A 17,386-nucleotide genomic window follows, 5' to 3' on the forward strand; every position below is an offset into this window, starting at 1 on the left:
ATGTCACGCGGCGCGCTCGGAGTCACGCGCAGCTCCGGGACGCGGCGCTCGGCCAATCAGAGCTGCGCACGTATGACGTCACGGCCGCAGCCCGACGCACCGTGACGTCACGGGGCTACCCCCCCCCGGGCTGCTGCCGCCCCGCGCTCCTCGTTAGCCGCCCGCTGGTCGGTTCCCGCACCGCCCCCAGCCCTGCAGCACAGCCGGGGCTGCTCCGGGACGGCACTGAGGCCGCTCAGCACCAATGCGCAGCGCTTCGTTTATTTCCTCTACACAGTCTGCAGGCAGCCCGGGCCCGCAGCAGCTGGGGATGGGAACGACCCCCCCAGGGCTGCAGTGACGGGCAGCAGGGCCACAGCCACGGGGCAAGAGGAGCTCCAGCACCCAGAGGGGGCCACAGCAGCACCCAGAGCCTCAGGCTGGCTGTGAAAGAACAAAATGCCTACAGTCACATTAAAAAAATAGGAGTTCACACGAAAATCACAAACACAGGCCAGGAAAAGAGAGGTCAGAGCATCAAGTGCTGCCCCTCCCGCAGCAGGGCAGGGGGGCTCACCATCACCAACCGCTGTCCAAGCCCACGCTCCACATCCCAACCCACGGCACAGCAGGACACCCCAGTCTGGCACAGCTGTGCTGCAGCATTGCCCCGGGTGCAGCAAGGAGATCTTGGTGCTATTTCCAGCACTGCTCCAGGTCCCTTCTCCTCCCCACTTGTGCTCCCAGCTGCTGCCCCCTGGGCTGAAGATAGACAACCAGATCTCATCCTGCAGCTGCAGCTCATGGCTGTGTCCCAGAAGTGCAGCTCCACCTGCAGAGTCCAACAGCAGCAGCAACTACAGAGCTCCGAGCAGGATGGCAGATGAGAAATCCCCATTTAAATTCCAGCGTGGAAATAAGAGAGGAGGGCTGAAATGAGGCATGAAGCTGTCCATGCACTAGGCAGAGGGCTGGGCTCCTGCTGGCTCGCTGCAGGGCCAGGCTCTGTGCAAGCACACTCAGCCCTGCTGCTCCCAGAAGCACGGCACTTCACTGCAGGAAAGCATCCAGGCTGGCCCGGCTGCTGCTGCAGGCACGTCCAGGGGCAGCAGCTGATGCAGGCCTAGAGACGTTCCTCTTGCTCTTCACTGGTATGGGACGGAGCTCTGTAGGGCTTATCTGAAGGTTGGGCCGTCAAGGGAAGCACACACATCAAAGCTCTGGGGATATAAGCAGCACAGGACCTGCTCCAGAGCAACAGACCTGGGACCTAGCCATGTACTCGCACCCTGAGGCATTTGGGTAATGCCCTCTATAACAGGCTATAACTTGTGCTTTGTCTCAAAGAGGTCTGGCTGTTGGACAATATCTCTGCAGGCTCCTTCCAAGGGAATTAAACTACTCTAGGAAAATCTCCTTGCAGGTCAGGCTGGGCTCTGCCCCTGCCCATAGAAGCAAAGCTCAGGCACACTCCTGTCCCACGCTTTCCACTTCCATGCTATGCCCAAGTGCGCAAAGCAATGCCTAAGAACAACCAACAGAGCTTTAAGATCTACCCTGCATATCAGAGCTGGGACACTGGGCAGAGAAAGTGACAGTAGGCAGAACTTGCAGCCTCCCAGGGCATGGAGACGCTCCAGGGGCAGAGCTCTTAGAGTAAGGAGTTCTCCTGCCTGTGATGGCATCATACGAATCTTCAGAGACAAAATAAATATTAATGTTCTTAGTAAGCGCAGGTCTTTGATGCCTTTTTGCTGTCTCTGCTGAGCTCAGGCTTGTTCAGAATCGGATGTAGGGCGACACGATGGTGACTCTCTGAAGGTCCCAGCCCCAGTTTGGGAAGCTCTGCCCCAGGCTACCAAGCTGGATGAGACAGGAGCAACACAGGAGGTGCCCCACAGCATCACTACTGCCACACGAACCACAGGAAAGGATACAGGCTGTATGAACTTGGTTCTGCCTCCCAGGCCGTCGTAGCCCATCCTCACCTAGGAGAGACAAACAAATGTGAACAGAGCAGCAAAGAGCCTTGGCTACTTCTCCTTGTCTTGGTCAGCAGAGGAGAGCCTTGCAGGCCATGTGCTCTAGGGACAGGTTACAAGCACCTGGAAACACTCAGTCCTTGTATTAAGCCCTCGCCTTCAGAAAAAGGCGGGCCCAAGTGTATTAGTGAGGTCTGAGCAAGTTCTGAAGTAAGCCTTCAAGGTTGCAGCAAAGCTTAGGATTTTTGTCACTGGGACTGATACGTACAGGGAAAATGCCCAGCACTCCAAAGAGGTGGAACTGGATGCAGAAGGCCATTTAATCTGCTGCCAGGTAGGGAATGACCATCTGTCATCTCCGGAGCTCCGCAGGACTGGGAGGCAGCCAGGTCACACTCCAAGATTTACTCTCCCCACACCGAATATGGCAAGGTGAAAGCCTCATTGGCTTCCTCCTGTAGGTAACCTCAGGACAGAAGTGTGCAGTGCCAGCCCCTGACAAGCTCACCAACAGCACTACTCACCTTGCCCACATTCCTGTGGGGACCCAGCAAGCTACCCGACATGGGCTTCTTGGAGAAAACCGAGTTCCTGATGAATCCTGGCAGGAATCCTTTAATAGTCTTGTCCTCCAAATCATCTCCCCAGTTCTGTCCCGCAGTATAATGAGAAGAGCCCTTTAGGAAGCAAGATCTGCTGAATTTAGTCTGCAAACAGGCATTTCCTTAAGGTAGCAGGCAGTCCTGTACCACATCAGGTCAAAGAACAGTACCTCCAAATCTCCCTCTGGGGCTCATTTGGAGCCATGCCTGGGAGGCAGGACATTGCACACAGCATGCCTAGGGGGACAGCCCCCTTAGCTGACCCACAGCCCTTGCAGGCAGACCCTACACTGTGTGTTTGCCAAGCACATCTGATGCAGGATAATCTGCAAGCACCAAGTGCCCGCCCCCCTGCCCTCTCCTGCCCGATTCCAGGAGGCCTCTGAGGCAGCAATAGCGTTTCTAGGAGACAGTCAAGCAAAGCACTTTGAAGTATGCACTGTGCTGCTGCAGATAGGCCAATCTACAGTTAGAGCATCTCCTGCATGGGAAAAATGGGGCCTTTATCTCAAGCTTATTAATAGCAGAATTGAAGAGGTGATACGGAAAACAAGATCAGTCCTTTTACCTCCACCGTTTCCTTTAGAGCTTTCTTTGCCAGATTTACCACAGGAGGCCTGTAAGAAGCACAAGGAGCCAGTCAGCAGAGATTCATTGTTTGACTGGAGCTGGCAAGGACAGACAAGGCGAAGCAAATGACGACAGAACTTGCACTGCGACATCAGGCAGCTGGAGAGCTATCTGATCTCACACAGCAACTACCAAAGCACAGAGACTTTCATCTCCTTTAGAAGCAGAAAGGACAAACTCACTGCTTTTTATCCAGCTTCTGCTTTTTTGCAGCACTGAATGGAGATCTGCAGGGATGATTTTCGGGGGTGTCCACATCAAAAGTATCATCTAGGTTGATCTCATCACTGTGAGCTGGACGGTGGAGTTTTGGGTGCTGCAGTTCCACAGGAGCTGGGCTGCAAGGCCACACAAAGTGTCAGCCATTGAGAGGCTGCCACCCATCAGATAGAAGAGAGGGAGCTACAAGCTACATCGTTTAGTTAGCAGGACAGAAGTAGGACTAGGATCTGAACCCTGTTCTGCTTACAAGTTCCAGACATGCCATTCATCATATTTGGCCTGTATCTGAGGATACACCTCACTGACCTTTCAAAGACTAACCGGCTGAGTGTCTCTCTGGTTACAGATGGCACTTTCAGAGTGTCCTGCAGTATGTCTATCTTCTTCTTCAGACTCTGAAGGGAAGAGGAAAGGCAGACAGCGAGACAAGAAAAGATTTAGTAGCAGATCCTTCAGCCCTCTCCCATAACTGAGCACTGGCCAGAGCTCAGAGGTGGGGCAGATGAAAGCAGTAAGGTGGGCTAGATCCAAGCCAAACCCAGCACAGCTCCTGGCACTGCTGCTGAAGGCTGTGGCCAGCTGCCAGTTACTGCAGACCAAGGAATTATATTCTCACCAAGATCTCCTTGTCTGCGTTCTTCAGATCCTTCTGGGTGCTCTTTAACTCCTCCTTTGTCTTCTCCAACTCTGAAACTGTTTTCTGCAGCTGCAGAATAAATAACATCAAACAGCAGATTACTGGTTACAACACACAGGTAAAGGAGACTGTGGATCCCCATGGGAACAATGTGCTCCATGGCACACACTATTTTCCCCTGTTTTCAGGCTCATTTTCCCATGGCAGTCTCTCCAAACCAGAGCAACCCGATTGCTGCTCATTTCCTCAAGCTGCCTGCAGAGGGATCTCCAGGTCTGCTTGCCCAGCTTACATCCACCCACAGCAGCATCTCTGCCTGACAGAAACAGCTTTTCCACGTTTTAACACTTGGTGGCTCCATTCTGAATTCCTACAGGACTTAGCACACACCACATCGCAGCATTACAAACCACAGGCCGGACGCTGGCTGTGCATCAGCAGCGCTGGCACACAGACAAGCCTGATTCAACAGGAGAGCATGCCAGGAGCCGGAGGTTGAGAGGTGGCCTGGCACCACAACAAGGGCTTGGAGTGGGGTCAGGAGCCTGGGCCAGCCCACAGAGAGGCAGCAGAGTCAGCTCTCCGTCAGCCAAACCCAGAGCACACTGACTCGCATCCTTCCGACCCAAGCCAGCGATTGCAATTTGGCACAGACTCGGCCACAAACAGGTCAGCTCCAGCAGCAACGTTTCTTGTAGGGAGTTAACTCACTTCAGAAGCAGCTTGGTATTCCAAGAACCTCCTCCTCTGTTTGAGGGGACCACAACAGCTATGGCTGGGTAACAGAAATAGGCCGAATCCACCCACTGTCTCTCACTTTGTGAGCCTGGACTCTGGCACACCCTGAGGAACACCTGCGCCTTGGAGAGCAAGGCTACACAGACATTTATCATGGCAACTTGCTATCAAAACAGTAATTCCCAGCCTAGGCCAACAGAGCCCAGCCAGGCTGGAGCAGGGGCAGCACAACAATAGGGGTCTATCTGCAGCTCTGTGCCAAGCCAGGGCTAAGCCCTGCTCAGCTGGTGCTGGCTCACACCTCATTTCCACCCCTCCCAGGGCCCTGACTCTGCAGCAGGAGTGGCTGCTGGCTGAACAAGCTCATGCTCAGCCTGGCAGGATGAAGGCAGCATTGCTTCTGGAGCCCAGTGAATGTAGCATGTACCTGCACGCTGCTGTGCTTCAGCCCAGGCTGGCCCTGCACATGCTGCCCCAACAATGTCCTCAGAATCCACAGTGCTAATAACAGCCCATGAGCTACACAAAGCATCACACCCTGACCCAGAAACCCCAGCCTGACACTTCCATGCCAGCTGTACTGCTCAAGGAAAGCTCACTGTGGGTGGGGGTCACGGCACAGGGCTGCAAGCACGGTTGCTGAGAGGGATCTACAGACCAGATGTCACCCTTATGTCTCCCATGCTCTCCTTTTACCTTACTGTTGACAGAGAATAGCTCCTTCTTCTGCTTCTCTGTCATCTCACTTGAGATCTTCCGAGCCTCCTTCAAGTTCTCATATTCCCTGAAAAGAGAGCAGAAGAATCACGCTGCCTTTAAAGAGGATTGAGCTAGAATTTATTAGAGGTCTTCAATATGAAGTTCTGCAACTGCAGAACCGTCAAAGAAAACCCAGGACACACAAAATCCTTAAGGGAACTGAGCCGAGTTCCAAAACAAACCAGTGGTGTACCAAACAGCAGCACACGGGGCCGAGAAAACCAGTTGCAAAGGATGCCATGCCTGGGAGCAGGGCATGCACAGGATTCACCAGCAAAAAGAAAACCGGATTCAGAAATATTACAGTCGCCAGCGGAAGAGATGGACAAAAAACAGAGCAGCCTCTGTGCTTGCAGCAAATAGAGAACTCCGCTTTAAATGACTTTACAGAGGCTTCATACTATTGGCCATGCACATTGTTCCCAATTACACCACAGGGACACTTGCCTCATTATAGCTTTGTATCAAAGCTGCAATTATTCAGCAGCCATCAGAACGGACCCAGAGAAGCTGAGGTTTTGCTCAGCAGGACCAGAAGCATTTCCAGGTAGGGGATGGCAGCACTGCAGATCCCGCATGCCAGAGCATGGCGTGCTCAGAGCACTTCAGGCCACAGCTGCACAGTGCAATGCAGCAGAGGGTGCAGCCCAGAGCTCCTCATCCTCCCATTTCCCCCCAGGCGTGAAAAGAGAACTGAGGGAATAATAATCACCACATAGGTGCACTGACAACGCTGGAGACAGTTCCCATGGTGACATGCATGTCACTACAGTGACAACAGGAACGGTTCAGTGTGACAGGCTCCAATCTAGGTCCCCGGGATTTGTCAGTCAAAACCCAAAGGAGGCCCAAACAGGGACAAGAGCCCCGCAGTGTCTGTGTGCCTGCTGGGACTCAGCAGCTGGTTCTCTTCCCACAAGCCCAGGACAGCACAAGCAGCCCATGCTGAGCCTGAAGCACTCACTTCTTCAGTGAGACGCAGTAGACCGCAAGCTGCTCCACTGCTGCCTGCCCAACTCCCATCTCTCTGATCATCTCCTCCACTTCGGGGCGCTGGCTCTGAAGCAACAATTCAATCCTGCAATAAAACAAGAAAACGTACCTTCAGCTCATGAGTCATGAACAGAGCAGGGAAGAAGGCTGCAGACCTGCTTCCCCCAGGGAGCTCACACAGACTAAGCTCCCGAATGTAGGGGTGGCAAAGAGATGCAACTGCCCCACTACAAGGAGGGTAATCTTTGCTGGGACAGAGTAGCACTACATGGACTGAACAGAGAAGAGACAGCTGTACACACATGCTACACTTGGAGCTGACACAAACTTGTAGACCCTGCACCCATGCAGCTGACTTTAATCCTAGGCTGGGATTCGAACTTTGCCCCAGAACCCTCTCCAGTAATAGCAACAGCACATAGCCATGGAGGCCTGGAGATGAGGTCAGTCTGCATGGAGTATCACATCCTGCTGCTGTTCAGAGAAAGCAGCTGCCTGGAAAGAAAGCTGGTCTGAAAGCCCAGCTAGGCAAAGCCTGTTAATGCAGCAGCTTCCAGCCTTATGGGGTAAGGAGGCCCAGCAGTCCCAGCATGTGGGGCTGGGAGGTACAGCAAGCACAGCAGGACCTCCTCATTCTTCTTGGAGCAGAGGACCGGCATGCAAGTCCAGCCTGCGAGGCCCAGGATCTCACCGCTCCATGGTTCTCAGCTTGTTTCGCAGACGGTGGACCTCTTCCTTTGAACTTCTGTTATCCTCCTGCTGCTGCTCCAGGAATTTCATCTGTTTCTGCAGAGAAGCAAGTACACACAGACCGTCAGAAAGGCTCCAGGGATTGTTAGCAAAACATCCTGGCTTATGCGCACTGCGGGCAGCTGGGAGCATACATTGGCTCTTAATGCTATCACCACCTCAGCAGCCCAGGATTACGGAGAATTTAGCTCCCTCCCCGCTGCACCCCTAGCTCTGCTCCCTGCTAGCGCAGCAGGGTCCGAGTGCTAATCACAAGAAGAGTCTGGTGCTGGAACTGCTTTGGATGCTCCTTTCTGCTGGGTGTATTTGTGGGGCTGGGCAGCATTCTGTGCGCAGTACAGCGACGATGCTTTTCAAAAGAGAGGGAGTTCAAAGCAGGCAAACCTCACTAGTGCGTTCTGCTCCCTAAATAGCTGAGCCCTTTGCTTTAGCCTTCCAATTTTCCTTGCTCTTAGCTGCTTAAAGCAGAAATAGGAATGCTGCATATGTCTCTCCTGCAGATTTCAGCTGAACCAGAGACCGAGCTGAGTGCTTCTCTCATCGACCCGGGGTGGCCATGAGTCTCTCACAGCCAACACCTTTCCAGGCTCTCCAGCAGCAGGCAGCATTAGCAGCAAACCTCAGCTGAGCTAAGAAAACACAGAAGCCAAGCAGTTGTGACAGTGTTGGGAATCTACAGAGCTGCAGGCTCACATCTTGCTTTTCCTTAAGCAGAGCCCACCTTTGGCTGCTGCAGACCAGAGGTCTCCATGCTCCAGACCCCTGGGCCAGGTCAGAGCAGGGCCCAGCAGATCACTACATGAAGGTTCAGCAGCAGCTGGCAGAAGATGGGACTTGCTCTCTGCCTGTGAGCCTGACCTGCCTCACAGCTAGTTAAGCCTCTATTTCACTGCAGAAGTTCAGGGCTTTAATCTTTAAGTGATGCATGTAAGACACTGCATGGCATTCAGCTGGGGAAACACTGCACACCACAGAAAAGATACCCTCAGGTCCCTATTGCTGCCCTTCCAGGCTTTCATTAACAGGACTTCAGCATACTCAGAGGGTTTTGCAACACACAAGGTAACCACAGAGTCTCCTCCTGAGATGCCAGGCAGGAACACCAAGCACAGAGATCTTGAGTTGAGAAGCAGGCACCAACTTCCACTGCCACCAACTTCCACTGCCACAGCTGCTTTTCTAAAGTAGGAAACATCGATGCTATCCTGCAGCTGGTACATCTGAGATCCCAGGAACAGCTTGGGAATGCCAGGCTGCCTTTAGACCCAAGAAGATTGGATCTAACCCGATAGGCAGGCAAACAAAAAGCTTGTGCTGTCCCACAGCAAGGCCTGTGTGGTAGTGACTCCTTACTTTTATCTCATGCCCTGTGACAGCATCACACAGCTCACGTCAGGCAAATTTCACGTGGTTCCTCCAGGAAGAGCCCAGCTGTTTTGTATGTGGCGTACAGCAAGACAGTTCCATGCCCCATCTACAAGTTCTCCTTGGCTGCATGGCCTGACAGGTCAAGGAATGTGATGCAGTGTAGGCTCTCTCTACCCAAAGGGCAGAGGTTTAAGGAACTGTCTGAATTCTCTGTGCTCACAATGAGCTTTCAGCACACAGCAGAGGCAGCCCAGCATCAAGTCAAGGCCGCACCGCTCCCCATAAGACATCCCAGCCAAGAAGCTCTCGTTCTTCCCCCCCCTTCCACTTGCTGTTTATGCACAATGCATGACTATGCACTGAGTCACTGCACACTGAAGCACAACAGGAATATTTGATCCCTGGACTTCGCACATTACTAACCTAATCGAAGGAAAGCCCTGGCAACAGAACAGAGACAGGAGAGTTAGCTGGATCAAATCCCACTCAGTTAAAGCTTGCAACTCCCCCTCCATATATTTCAGTTTGATTTCTCCTCTGATCAAACCAAGAAACTAATTTTCCTTGAATCCCGTCTGGCAAAAACCCATTTCAGAAGAACATTCTACCGCAGGGAGACGATGCTTCTGCAATGGGGCGCAGGGGCCAGTTCCCACATTTCCCTTACCCCGCTACCTTTTTGATCAGCACTGCAGCAGCAAGTCTCAGCTAACGCCCCCAGACTGGCCTGGTGGCTCCCCTGGCCACCACTGCCCCGAGTGCACAGCCGTTACACATAGCCACAGGCCTGGGTTTTATGCCTCTGAATCACCCTCAGCATGGCGCACAGCCACTACCTCCAGACCGGTGTTGCTGCTCACTTTGGGTTAATAAACCCAAAAAGAAAACCCAGCTCTGCAGCCTTCCTGTTACTCAGAGACTGAAGCAGCAGGCGTCTTGAGGCACCCAACGCAAACTCCCACCAGCACAGAGTAGTGTCAATATCGGCACGGCCTGAAGACAACCTGAACAAAATTCACACCGATTGTGCAATGGGTAGAGACAAAGTCCAGCAAGGGATGGGAAAGTTACCTTGAGAGAGGAACACAGCATCTCTGTCTCTCCCAGCACCTTCTGGAGAGACTCTATCGTGGCATTGCGCACATCCAGAGTGTCCCGCAGCCCATCCACGATGGCCTGGCATTCCCTCTTCTCTTTCTCTAGAAGGAAAAAAAATCATCGTGGCCTAAAAACTCAGACCTCAGCAGCCCCACATACAACAGCAGTAGCACAAACACAACACTGATTGCAGGCTCCAGGCTGCTAGGAGTTGGCCAGTCCTGTAGAGACCCATTTCCCTAAATGCTGTCTGCAACTGGGCTTGTAGCGAGCAATTGCTTCTCCCAGTGCCAGCAGGCTTCAAGATTTTCTTCAGTAAAGATAACATGTTCCCTTTAATAGCTTTCCAGTGCCAGCCCTGCTAGCATTAAGCTGATGTATCTTAACTCCTGCATGCTCTCCAAGCCAGGCGTGTGCAGAACTGCTCTCTGGAGTCACACTGAGCTGGAGAGCTGAGCCCTGAGCTCATCCTCTCCACGCAGAGCCTGGCGTGCGGGGCAGCCCTTTGGGGGCTGCAAACAGCCTGCCTGCTCACACAGGGACCACAGCACTGCGTCACCATGCTGCTGCACCTACCCACAGCACCGCCAGCATGATGCACTCACCTCCTCGTGCAGGCAGCCCAGCACAAGGCACACAGCCTTGACCACACGAGGGAGAAGAAGACTGTGAAAACAGTGCCAGATTTCCATTTGTTTTGGTGAGACGAGGGAAGAACAGCTCACAGAGCAACAACCATCATCAACAGCTGACAGAGCTAAGCAAGGAACAGCCAGTTCAGCTGCTGGGCAACAAGGAAAAGAAGTAAGTCCTCAGTGCAACTCTGGTGAGAGCAGGGTAAAGTCCTGAGCTCCTTCTGTCTCTGTCAAAACTGCCTGTGGCTCCAGTCTGACAACAGCAGGGAGTCACTCAGCATCCCTCCAAAAGGGCCATTCCTTCTTCCAAGCAATTCAGTGTCAGGTCGTGCCACCACAGAAGCATGACACTGCTGGACCACAGTAAGGCAGCCACATGGGACTGGAGAAGATCAGGAAGAACACATCCCAACAGAATCACACAGGTGGCTGGGAAGGTGTTGAAGGAAACACACTTCTTAGTAAAGCCTTTTTGCTCTCTTGGTCTGAATAACCCTTCCTCACCAGAGGCAGCACATCCTGGAGCTGCCCCCGTGCACTTTCAAGGACTCCACATCCACCAGAAGAGCCTGGGCTTTCCCTTCCTCCGATCCCAGCTGCCCAGAGGCAGATGGCAGGAGTCGAACCTCCCCGTGCTGCAGGAATGAGTTCTCAGCTCGTTCCAAGTGCCTCCCACTGCGCCTGCTGGGTCTGCACAGAGCTCTGCACCTCAGGAGCCATTTGCAAGCTGATCAGAGACTGGCAATTACACAGTTACGCTACAGCCATGGAGCGCAGAGCACATCTTTAAGAGAATTTATACACAAGAACCACCAGAGAGCAGAGTGCCCATAGCAAAGGAGGCAGGAGGTGGGAAGGAACTGCTTCTTCCCAATATGAAAAGAGGATGGGACAGGGAATGTCGCATCCAACCTCTACTCACCAGAAGCTGAGAAGATGAGCAGGCCTTCAAGCAGTTTTTCTTGGATAACATCCTAGCAATAATCCCAGCCACCTTCCCCAGAAGATCTGGCTCTCTACCAAGTCACTAAACTCAACCGAGCTGGCAAGAGAACGAGCCTCAGAATAGAGACGTGCAGGCTGTGCAATCCTGCTCTGGGGCTAAGGACCGAATCCTCAATCTACTGGCTAGCTGAGTCTGTCTCGTGCAGGGAAGGCAGAGGAAAGACGACTCGCAGGGCGTGGGTGAACCCCCGGCATTCTTTAAAGATTTTTCCTTTCTGCTAGTGTGTCTTTGGATTTCTGTCACTCAGACTGACATTTTCCTTTCACTGCTCATGACTCATGTCCTGATGACAGGCTGCCTACAGACGATGCTCGAAACCCATCGACAAGTCTCCAGGGCTTTTGCTTTTCCTGCCTCCCTCAAACATCCTCTAAAATTAAAGATGGGAAAAATGGAAGTGCACACAGCAAACTCCGTCTGCTCTTCAAGTGACACATGTGGCAATGCAACAGCCAAACAAAAGCTGACACCTTCCCACTGCAGCTCGGGCACCACTGCAGCTGTTAGAAGGAACAAGCCTTTGGCACATGCAGCTGTGAGCTTCCTGGAGCTCAGACCACAGGTGTTGATTTCGGCAAGCTTACCCCAGCTAGAGCTCAGCTGGGCTAGTTTGTGAACTCTGACTCCATTAAACAGGTTTTAGGTAGCTTTGGGCAGTCTTTCCTCAAAGAAAAAGCTCTGAAGATGCTGCTCCAGCAAAGCAGCTCACAGCCTGCACTGTGCCCGCAGCTTCAGTGAGAGGAAGCTCTGCACACACGCTCCTCAGACCTGGAGAAGCAGCTCAGGCAGGCAGAGCCCAGGGCCTGCTGGCAGCTGGAACTCACCTTTCATGGAGAGCTGAGCCTTCACCTTGTCCAGTTCATTCTGAAACGCAACACAGAAAACCAGATTAGGAAACAGCCTGCAGAGAAGCTTTCACCATATCTTCAAAGGACCCGAGAGGTTTCTCGGCAGGACATTTGCACCAGCCATGTGCTAAGAATAGCATGCATTAGCAGCAGGCACCAAGCTACAAACAAGTATTATCACAGGGAACGCAAAGAGCACCTCCAACTGGCATTCTTTGGGGAGAGAAGAGACGATCCCAGTTCTGTCTTAGCCTTGTCAACCTTGCGTTTCTCACACTGTCAGTCATCCCGTTTTAGCTGAATAATTTTGGAAGGCTCTCAGGGTAACTCAGGAAATCAGACAGGAAGAATTTGTATAATGTTTTACCTAAACAAGGCAATAAAACAGGGATGTTGCCAGACTATCTGGATCAAGAGCCACTTTGAACTGACGTGAACTTGAGCCGCACGCAGGTGGGAGATGCGAAAGCACATCCAAACACCTGAAAAGGTGGCAAAGCATTAAGATCAAAAGGCACCACCGGCATTCTGATGGACACTAAGTCACTGCAGTGTGGGATGCTGATATCAACTAAGAGCTGAGCCAAACGGCCATAAACAGATCGCCAATAAACCCATCTATACCAAACAGTGGGCACGTAATGTCCCCTGGGCACCCCAAAAGCCTGGGGGAGGTCAGGCATTTCTAACACCTTCATTAAGGATTGGAGAGAGGGAGCAAATACGCGTGGTTTAAATTATGGATGAAGTGATATAACCTGCAAACACTGGAAAATAGCCAAAGGATGGAGAGAGTTTATAAAGATAGGCAATATATATATTTATATACATATTTATAACTCGCACCACATTACAGATAGAGGGAGGGGAAAAAAAAATACAGGAAAGAGTCAACAGAAGATGACTTAAAAAGCTGTGTTAGAGCTGCAGAGGAAAGCACATAACAAGCCAGGCAGGAACTGCAGTGGAATAAAACCACAATAAAATGCCAACACAGTACTGAAGCCGAGCACACAAATCTGTGCAGCCTGGAACGCTACATGCAAATCTGAGCTGAGAATAGCAGTAGCAGTGACCACGGAGCTGACAGGACCAGAGCAAAGCTCTGCTAGTGACAGCAAAGGCAGGATGGAGAGCAGGGGATCTAAAGCTGGGTAAGCAGAAGGGACAGAGGGTAAAGCCGAGCAGAGCTGACTTGGATTTGCCCCCAGGGGGACAACAGAGGGCTGAGGTAGAAATAGCTCTGCTGCAGGAACTATTCTGATGCAGCCTCCTCTGAGTCCTATTCAGGAACGATTAGTGAGCTCACAAGATGTGCTAATTAGCATGATAGCAAAAGAAATCCTGGGCTACCGCAGGCAGCTATGTAACATTACCTCATTCATCAACTTAATCTGAAATCCCTCATCTTCCTCCACTGTTCCTAACGGCTGCTCCCAATTTTTACTCCTCTGATAGACGCAAGCTCCTTTCTCTCTCTGCCATCCTGATTACAAGAGAATGCTGCCACAAGATATTGCTACCACAAGCAGTCAGCTGTCCTCCCAGGTTTCTACCCTCCCTCTCCTGCCTCCCTTTTTGCCAAGCTGAACAAAGTACCCCAATCTCCTTCATAAGACGGGCTCTCAGCTCCCTAGATACAAGTGACTAGGATGCTGGGCTCCAGCAAGCCCCGGGGCAGCCTTACTCCCCCAAACTAACATTTCTGCAATCACAGCAGCCATGCTGAAACTGTTCCGATCGCTGAGGACCGTCTTTAAAAGCAGTACAGGAAAAAAAACCAAACAGGCTCAGCACTGAAAAGCTGAGATGTACTGCAGCGCTCAACCTGTGGTCTGCAGCTACTCCAGGGAACCAGGTTACCTTCGGAGCGTCAGCTGAAACCGACGTCTGGCAGTGGGAAGCAGAGCAGCCTCAGCTCACATTCAACCCCAAGCATTTCAGAGCCAAAGTGAGAGTTGGGATCAGCAAAGACTGATTACTCAGAAGATAATTTGGATAATTCTGCATCAAAATGCTACAAGGCAGTTCTTCCAAGCACTTCTGTCTGAGTACATAACAGATTTATCTCTCCAGGATGAAACAGCTTCACCCTCAGCTTTCTAGCACACGGAAGCACGTTCTCTAACCCCAGTCCAACTTTGTCACAGCAAGAGGCCAAGCTCTCATTTCAGGGCACCTACGTGCAGCACAAATATAGCTCCAGCTGATTACACAACTGGCTGATTAGAGCAACCCCCAGACCTATCCATGGGGCAGGAGTCCATGCAAGTCTGAAGTCTTCCATGAGAGCAAGAGCCAGGCTTCAGCACTGTCTACATGGAGGGAAAAGCTGAGGGAGCCCACCTTGGACCCTGGGGAGTGGATAAGAGGAAAAAAGAAAGCTTTTCTAGGGCATTTTTCACCATTCAGCCCATCACTGAGTCACTCATCTATTTACACTTATGAGAACCAATCTGAATGCATCCTAAAGGCAATGTTTACCTCCTTCAAGCCACTGCTTTGCATCTAAGGCGCACAGCTTCCAGTGCCCAGAGATGCTTTTTCATTTCCTCCGCACACATATTTGGTCTCCAGTTTCTTTATTAGTGGTCTTTGAGAACGACAGTGCTGCTGACATCACAGTCTGGCTTGCTTTATTTTAAAAACATACAATATACATATAGCAGTTGCCATGACAATACTAATTATGGCAATTATTGCACATGCCGATTCTAAACACGAGAGGATACAAGCATCCCATTATACCAAGGTCAACTGATGACTTTTTTTGGAACAGATAATTCCACCACATAAGGAGCCATGCTTCATCCATATTAAGCAACGGAGTAGAGCGCAGAACAGCCCCTCTGCGTTAATTCCTCCTCGCACCCAGCTCTCCACAGCAGAGTTTGGCACTTGGAGAACATCGCTCAGCTCTTCCACTCCAGCCTGGAATCCCCTTGGGACCCAGCAGCAGCAGCACTTGCTCCTGAGGGCGCAGCTTCTGACAGTTCACCTCCTAATGTCTCTGAGGAAACCAAGTCACCATTGCTGCCCCACTTCCCTACCAGCCCATGCAAATAAACCACCAGTCGAGCCACAGATACCTGCAGCACATCACTGAATTCAGCACTTTTCCTCACAGGCGTTTTGGCAAAAGCTCTCAAGTCACATTCCCACACAGCCACTGAGAGGAGCTTTGAGAGCCAATGGAGAAGAAGCAGTTAGATACTTGTTTGATTCTGCTTCAGGAGGCTTCCAGGCTAAGTAAGAACCATAAGAAAGAACAATGAAGCAGAAGAGGAGGCTTCTTGAGTCACTATCTGAGATTTGGTTGGAGTCAACCATCACATGGGAGACCACCTCATGAACTGGGCCACGATAGAACACATGGGCAGGTAGGAGACACTGAAGTGCTTCAGGTCTGAAATGTGAACATAGCACAGCAAGCACCAGCTCAAGCAGCAGCAGCTCGGGAAGCAGCTGATGGCAAAGAACCAGCACCCCCAGACACGTTTCTGAGTTGTTCAAAGCACCACAGGATAGAAGAACCCCCATCAAATACCTGCAAGGACTCTGCATCCAGTGTTGTCTGCTCCTCCAGGGCAACATCAAAAAACAGCTTACTGATTATGTGCCTTTTGCTGACCTAGAGACAGAGAGGGCAGAGGTTGACTGGCACAGACAGGGAGAAACAGCACATATAGAAGACGCGTGCAGGGAGAGAAGGTGCCACCTTGTCACGAGGCCACGAGAAGCGTGTCAGTCCACGTGCAACACCATCCCTGGCACTATCCTGCTTCTGCTCAGCAGCACAACTGCAGGCTCCCCACTCAGTTTTGGGAGCATGACTCTAGCCAAGCTCCCGAGCTGCAGCAGAAAGATTCAGGCACTTCTGAATCGAGCGCAGCCTGTTCTCTGGCAGCTAAGGCCCAAGCAGCTGACGCTGAGCTAACACGATGCCAAATCCAAAGACAGAAGTACGTGCTGCTTTCTGCAGGCAGAAGGTGCTGTAATTGAATTTGATAGCTCTCCACACCTCCCCCATGCAGTTACAGCTTTGTGTTTTAAGTATTATATACAGTCATGACACCAGCTAATTGCATAGTTACTGCTACATGAGATGTTATTTCGCGATAACTCCATGGTAACCCAGAGATGTAAGAGGCAGCGAAGAACAGAGGGAATCAACAAGTCAGGGAAGGAACAAGGGCCGAGACCTTGAGAGGAAGAAAAGCATGAGAGGAAGAAAAGCATGAGAGGAAGAAAAGCACGAGCGCAGAGCGAGTCGCAGTGCAGCGGGCTGGAAGCCGGCAGCAGAGCCCTCCTTCGGCTGCACTACCGAGCCCTGTGAGGCAGCCGGGCCGATAACACAGGTGCAGATCCTCCCTCGTTACGCAGTACATCCGTGCTCCTCAATGAGGGCAACGACCCGATGTCAAGGAGCGCGGCAGCAGGTGCCGGGCAGCCTCCCCACACACACAGCTCCGAGGTGCCGCCTTTCCTTGCCACCGGGCTCCATCACAGCGTACCTGGATCCGGCACTGCGGGCAGGTCCGGCTGGGCGCCGTGTCGAACCACTGCAACAGGCTGCAGGAAACGGAAACGGCGGGTCAGCGCGGCGCCGCCCGCGGGCCGGCCTAGAAGGAAGGCCGCAACCCGGCCGGCCTAGAAGGAAGGCCGCAACCCGGCCGGCCTAGAAGGAAGGCCGCAACCCGGCCCGAGGGAGAGGCGGCCCCCCGCCCCGGCCCTGCTCACCACTCGCGGTGGAAGGTGTGCCCGCACGGCACGGCCGCCACGTCTCGCGCGTTGTCGAAGAAGTCGGAGCAGATGGTGCAGTGCGCGCGGATCGGCATGGCGGCTCCGGCGGCGCGACGCCGCGCGGTTCAAACCCGGCCGCCCGGCCGCCGCTTCCGGTTCGAGCCGGAAGTGAGCTCACGGGGCTCGCGCTCGGGCCGCTCCACGTGGGCGGGTCCCGCAGGCCGCCGGGCCACGCCCACAACGCGGCGCTCCGAGTCCCGCCGTGCGGCTCCATCCCGCGGGCGCGGCGAGTGCAGCCCGGCCCCGATCGGCCGTAACGGCAGCTGTGCGCTCGGACACGAGCCCTCCTCGAGACCCGCCCCCCCCCCCCCCCGGCCCAACACTCCCACCCCGGCG

The 17,386-nt window shown here is 52.8% G+C and overlaps 1 protein-coding gene across 3 annotated transcripts; it reads right to left on the bottom strand.

Moving 5' to 3' along the window:
• Positions 1-238: 238 nt before the first annotated feature.
• TRAIP (TRAF interacting protein) lies at positions 239-17,262 on the bottom strand. Of its 3 annotated transcripts, XM_072347011.1 has the most exons (15): positions 16,988-17,262; positions 16,762-16,819; positions 15,795-15,878; positions 12,224-12,263; positions 9,732-9,859; positions 7,234-7,328; positions 6,514-6,627; positions 5,487-5,574; positions 4,032-4,121; positions 3,722-3,810; positions 3,376-3,531; positions 3,132-3,180; positions 2,486-2,638; positions 1,917-1,967; positions 239-1,158 (listed from the first exon to the last, which is right to left on the bottom strand). In XM_072347011.1, exons 1-15 carry the CDS (start codon positions 17,083-17,085, stop codon positions 1,030-1,032), a joined length of 1,422 nt encoding a protein of 473 aa, XP_072203112.1. In that variant the 5' UTR covers positions 17,086-17,262; the 3' UTR covers positions 239-1,029. The 3 variants fall into 3 exon arrangements, with proteins under 3 accessions (XP_072203112.1, XP_072203113.1, XP_072203114.1); XM_072347012.1 differs by lacking the exons at positions 16,762-16,819; positions 16,988-17,262 and adding an exon at positions 15,966-16,483; XM_072347013.1 differs by lacking the exons at positions 15,795-15,878; positions 16,762-16,819; positions 16,988-17,262 and adding an exon at positions 12,447-12,506.
• Positions 17,263-17,386: the final 124 nt, after the last annotated feature.

This window comes from Excalfactoria chinensis, chromosome 12 (assembly GCF_039878825.1).
Source record: "Excalfactoria chinensis isolate bCotChi1 chromosome 12, bCotChi1.hap2, whole genome shotgun sequence".
NCBI classification, from domain to species: Eukaryota; Metazoa; Chordata; class Aves; order Galliformes; family Phasianidae; genus Excalfactoria; species Excalfactoria chinensis.

Coding starts and splice junctions, on each gene's coding strand:
- TRAIP (XM_072347011.1), bottom strand. CDS start 17,085: ATGCCGATCCGCGCGCACTGCACCATCTGCTCCGACTTCTTCGACAAC. Junction 5,575..6,513: donor TACTGCGTCTCACTGAAGAA/GTGAGTGCTTCA, acceptor CTCTCTTTTCAG/GGAATATGAGAACTTGAAGG. Junction 3,532..3,721: donor AGCCGGTTAGTCTTTGAAAG/GTCAGTGAGGTG, acceptor GTGGCCTTGCAG/CCCAGCTCCTGTGGAACTGC.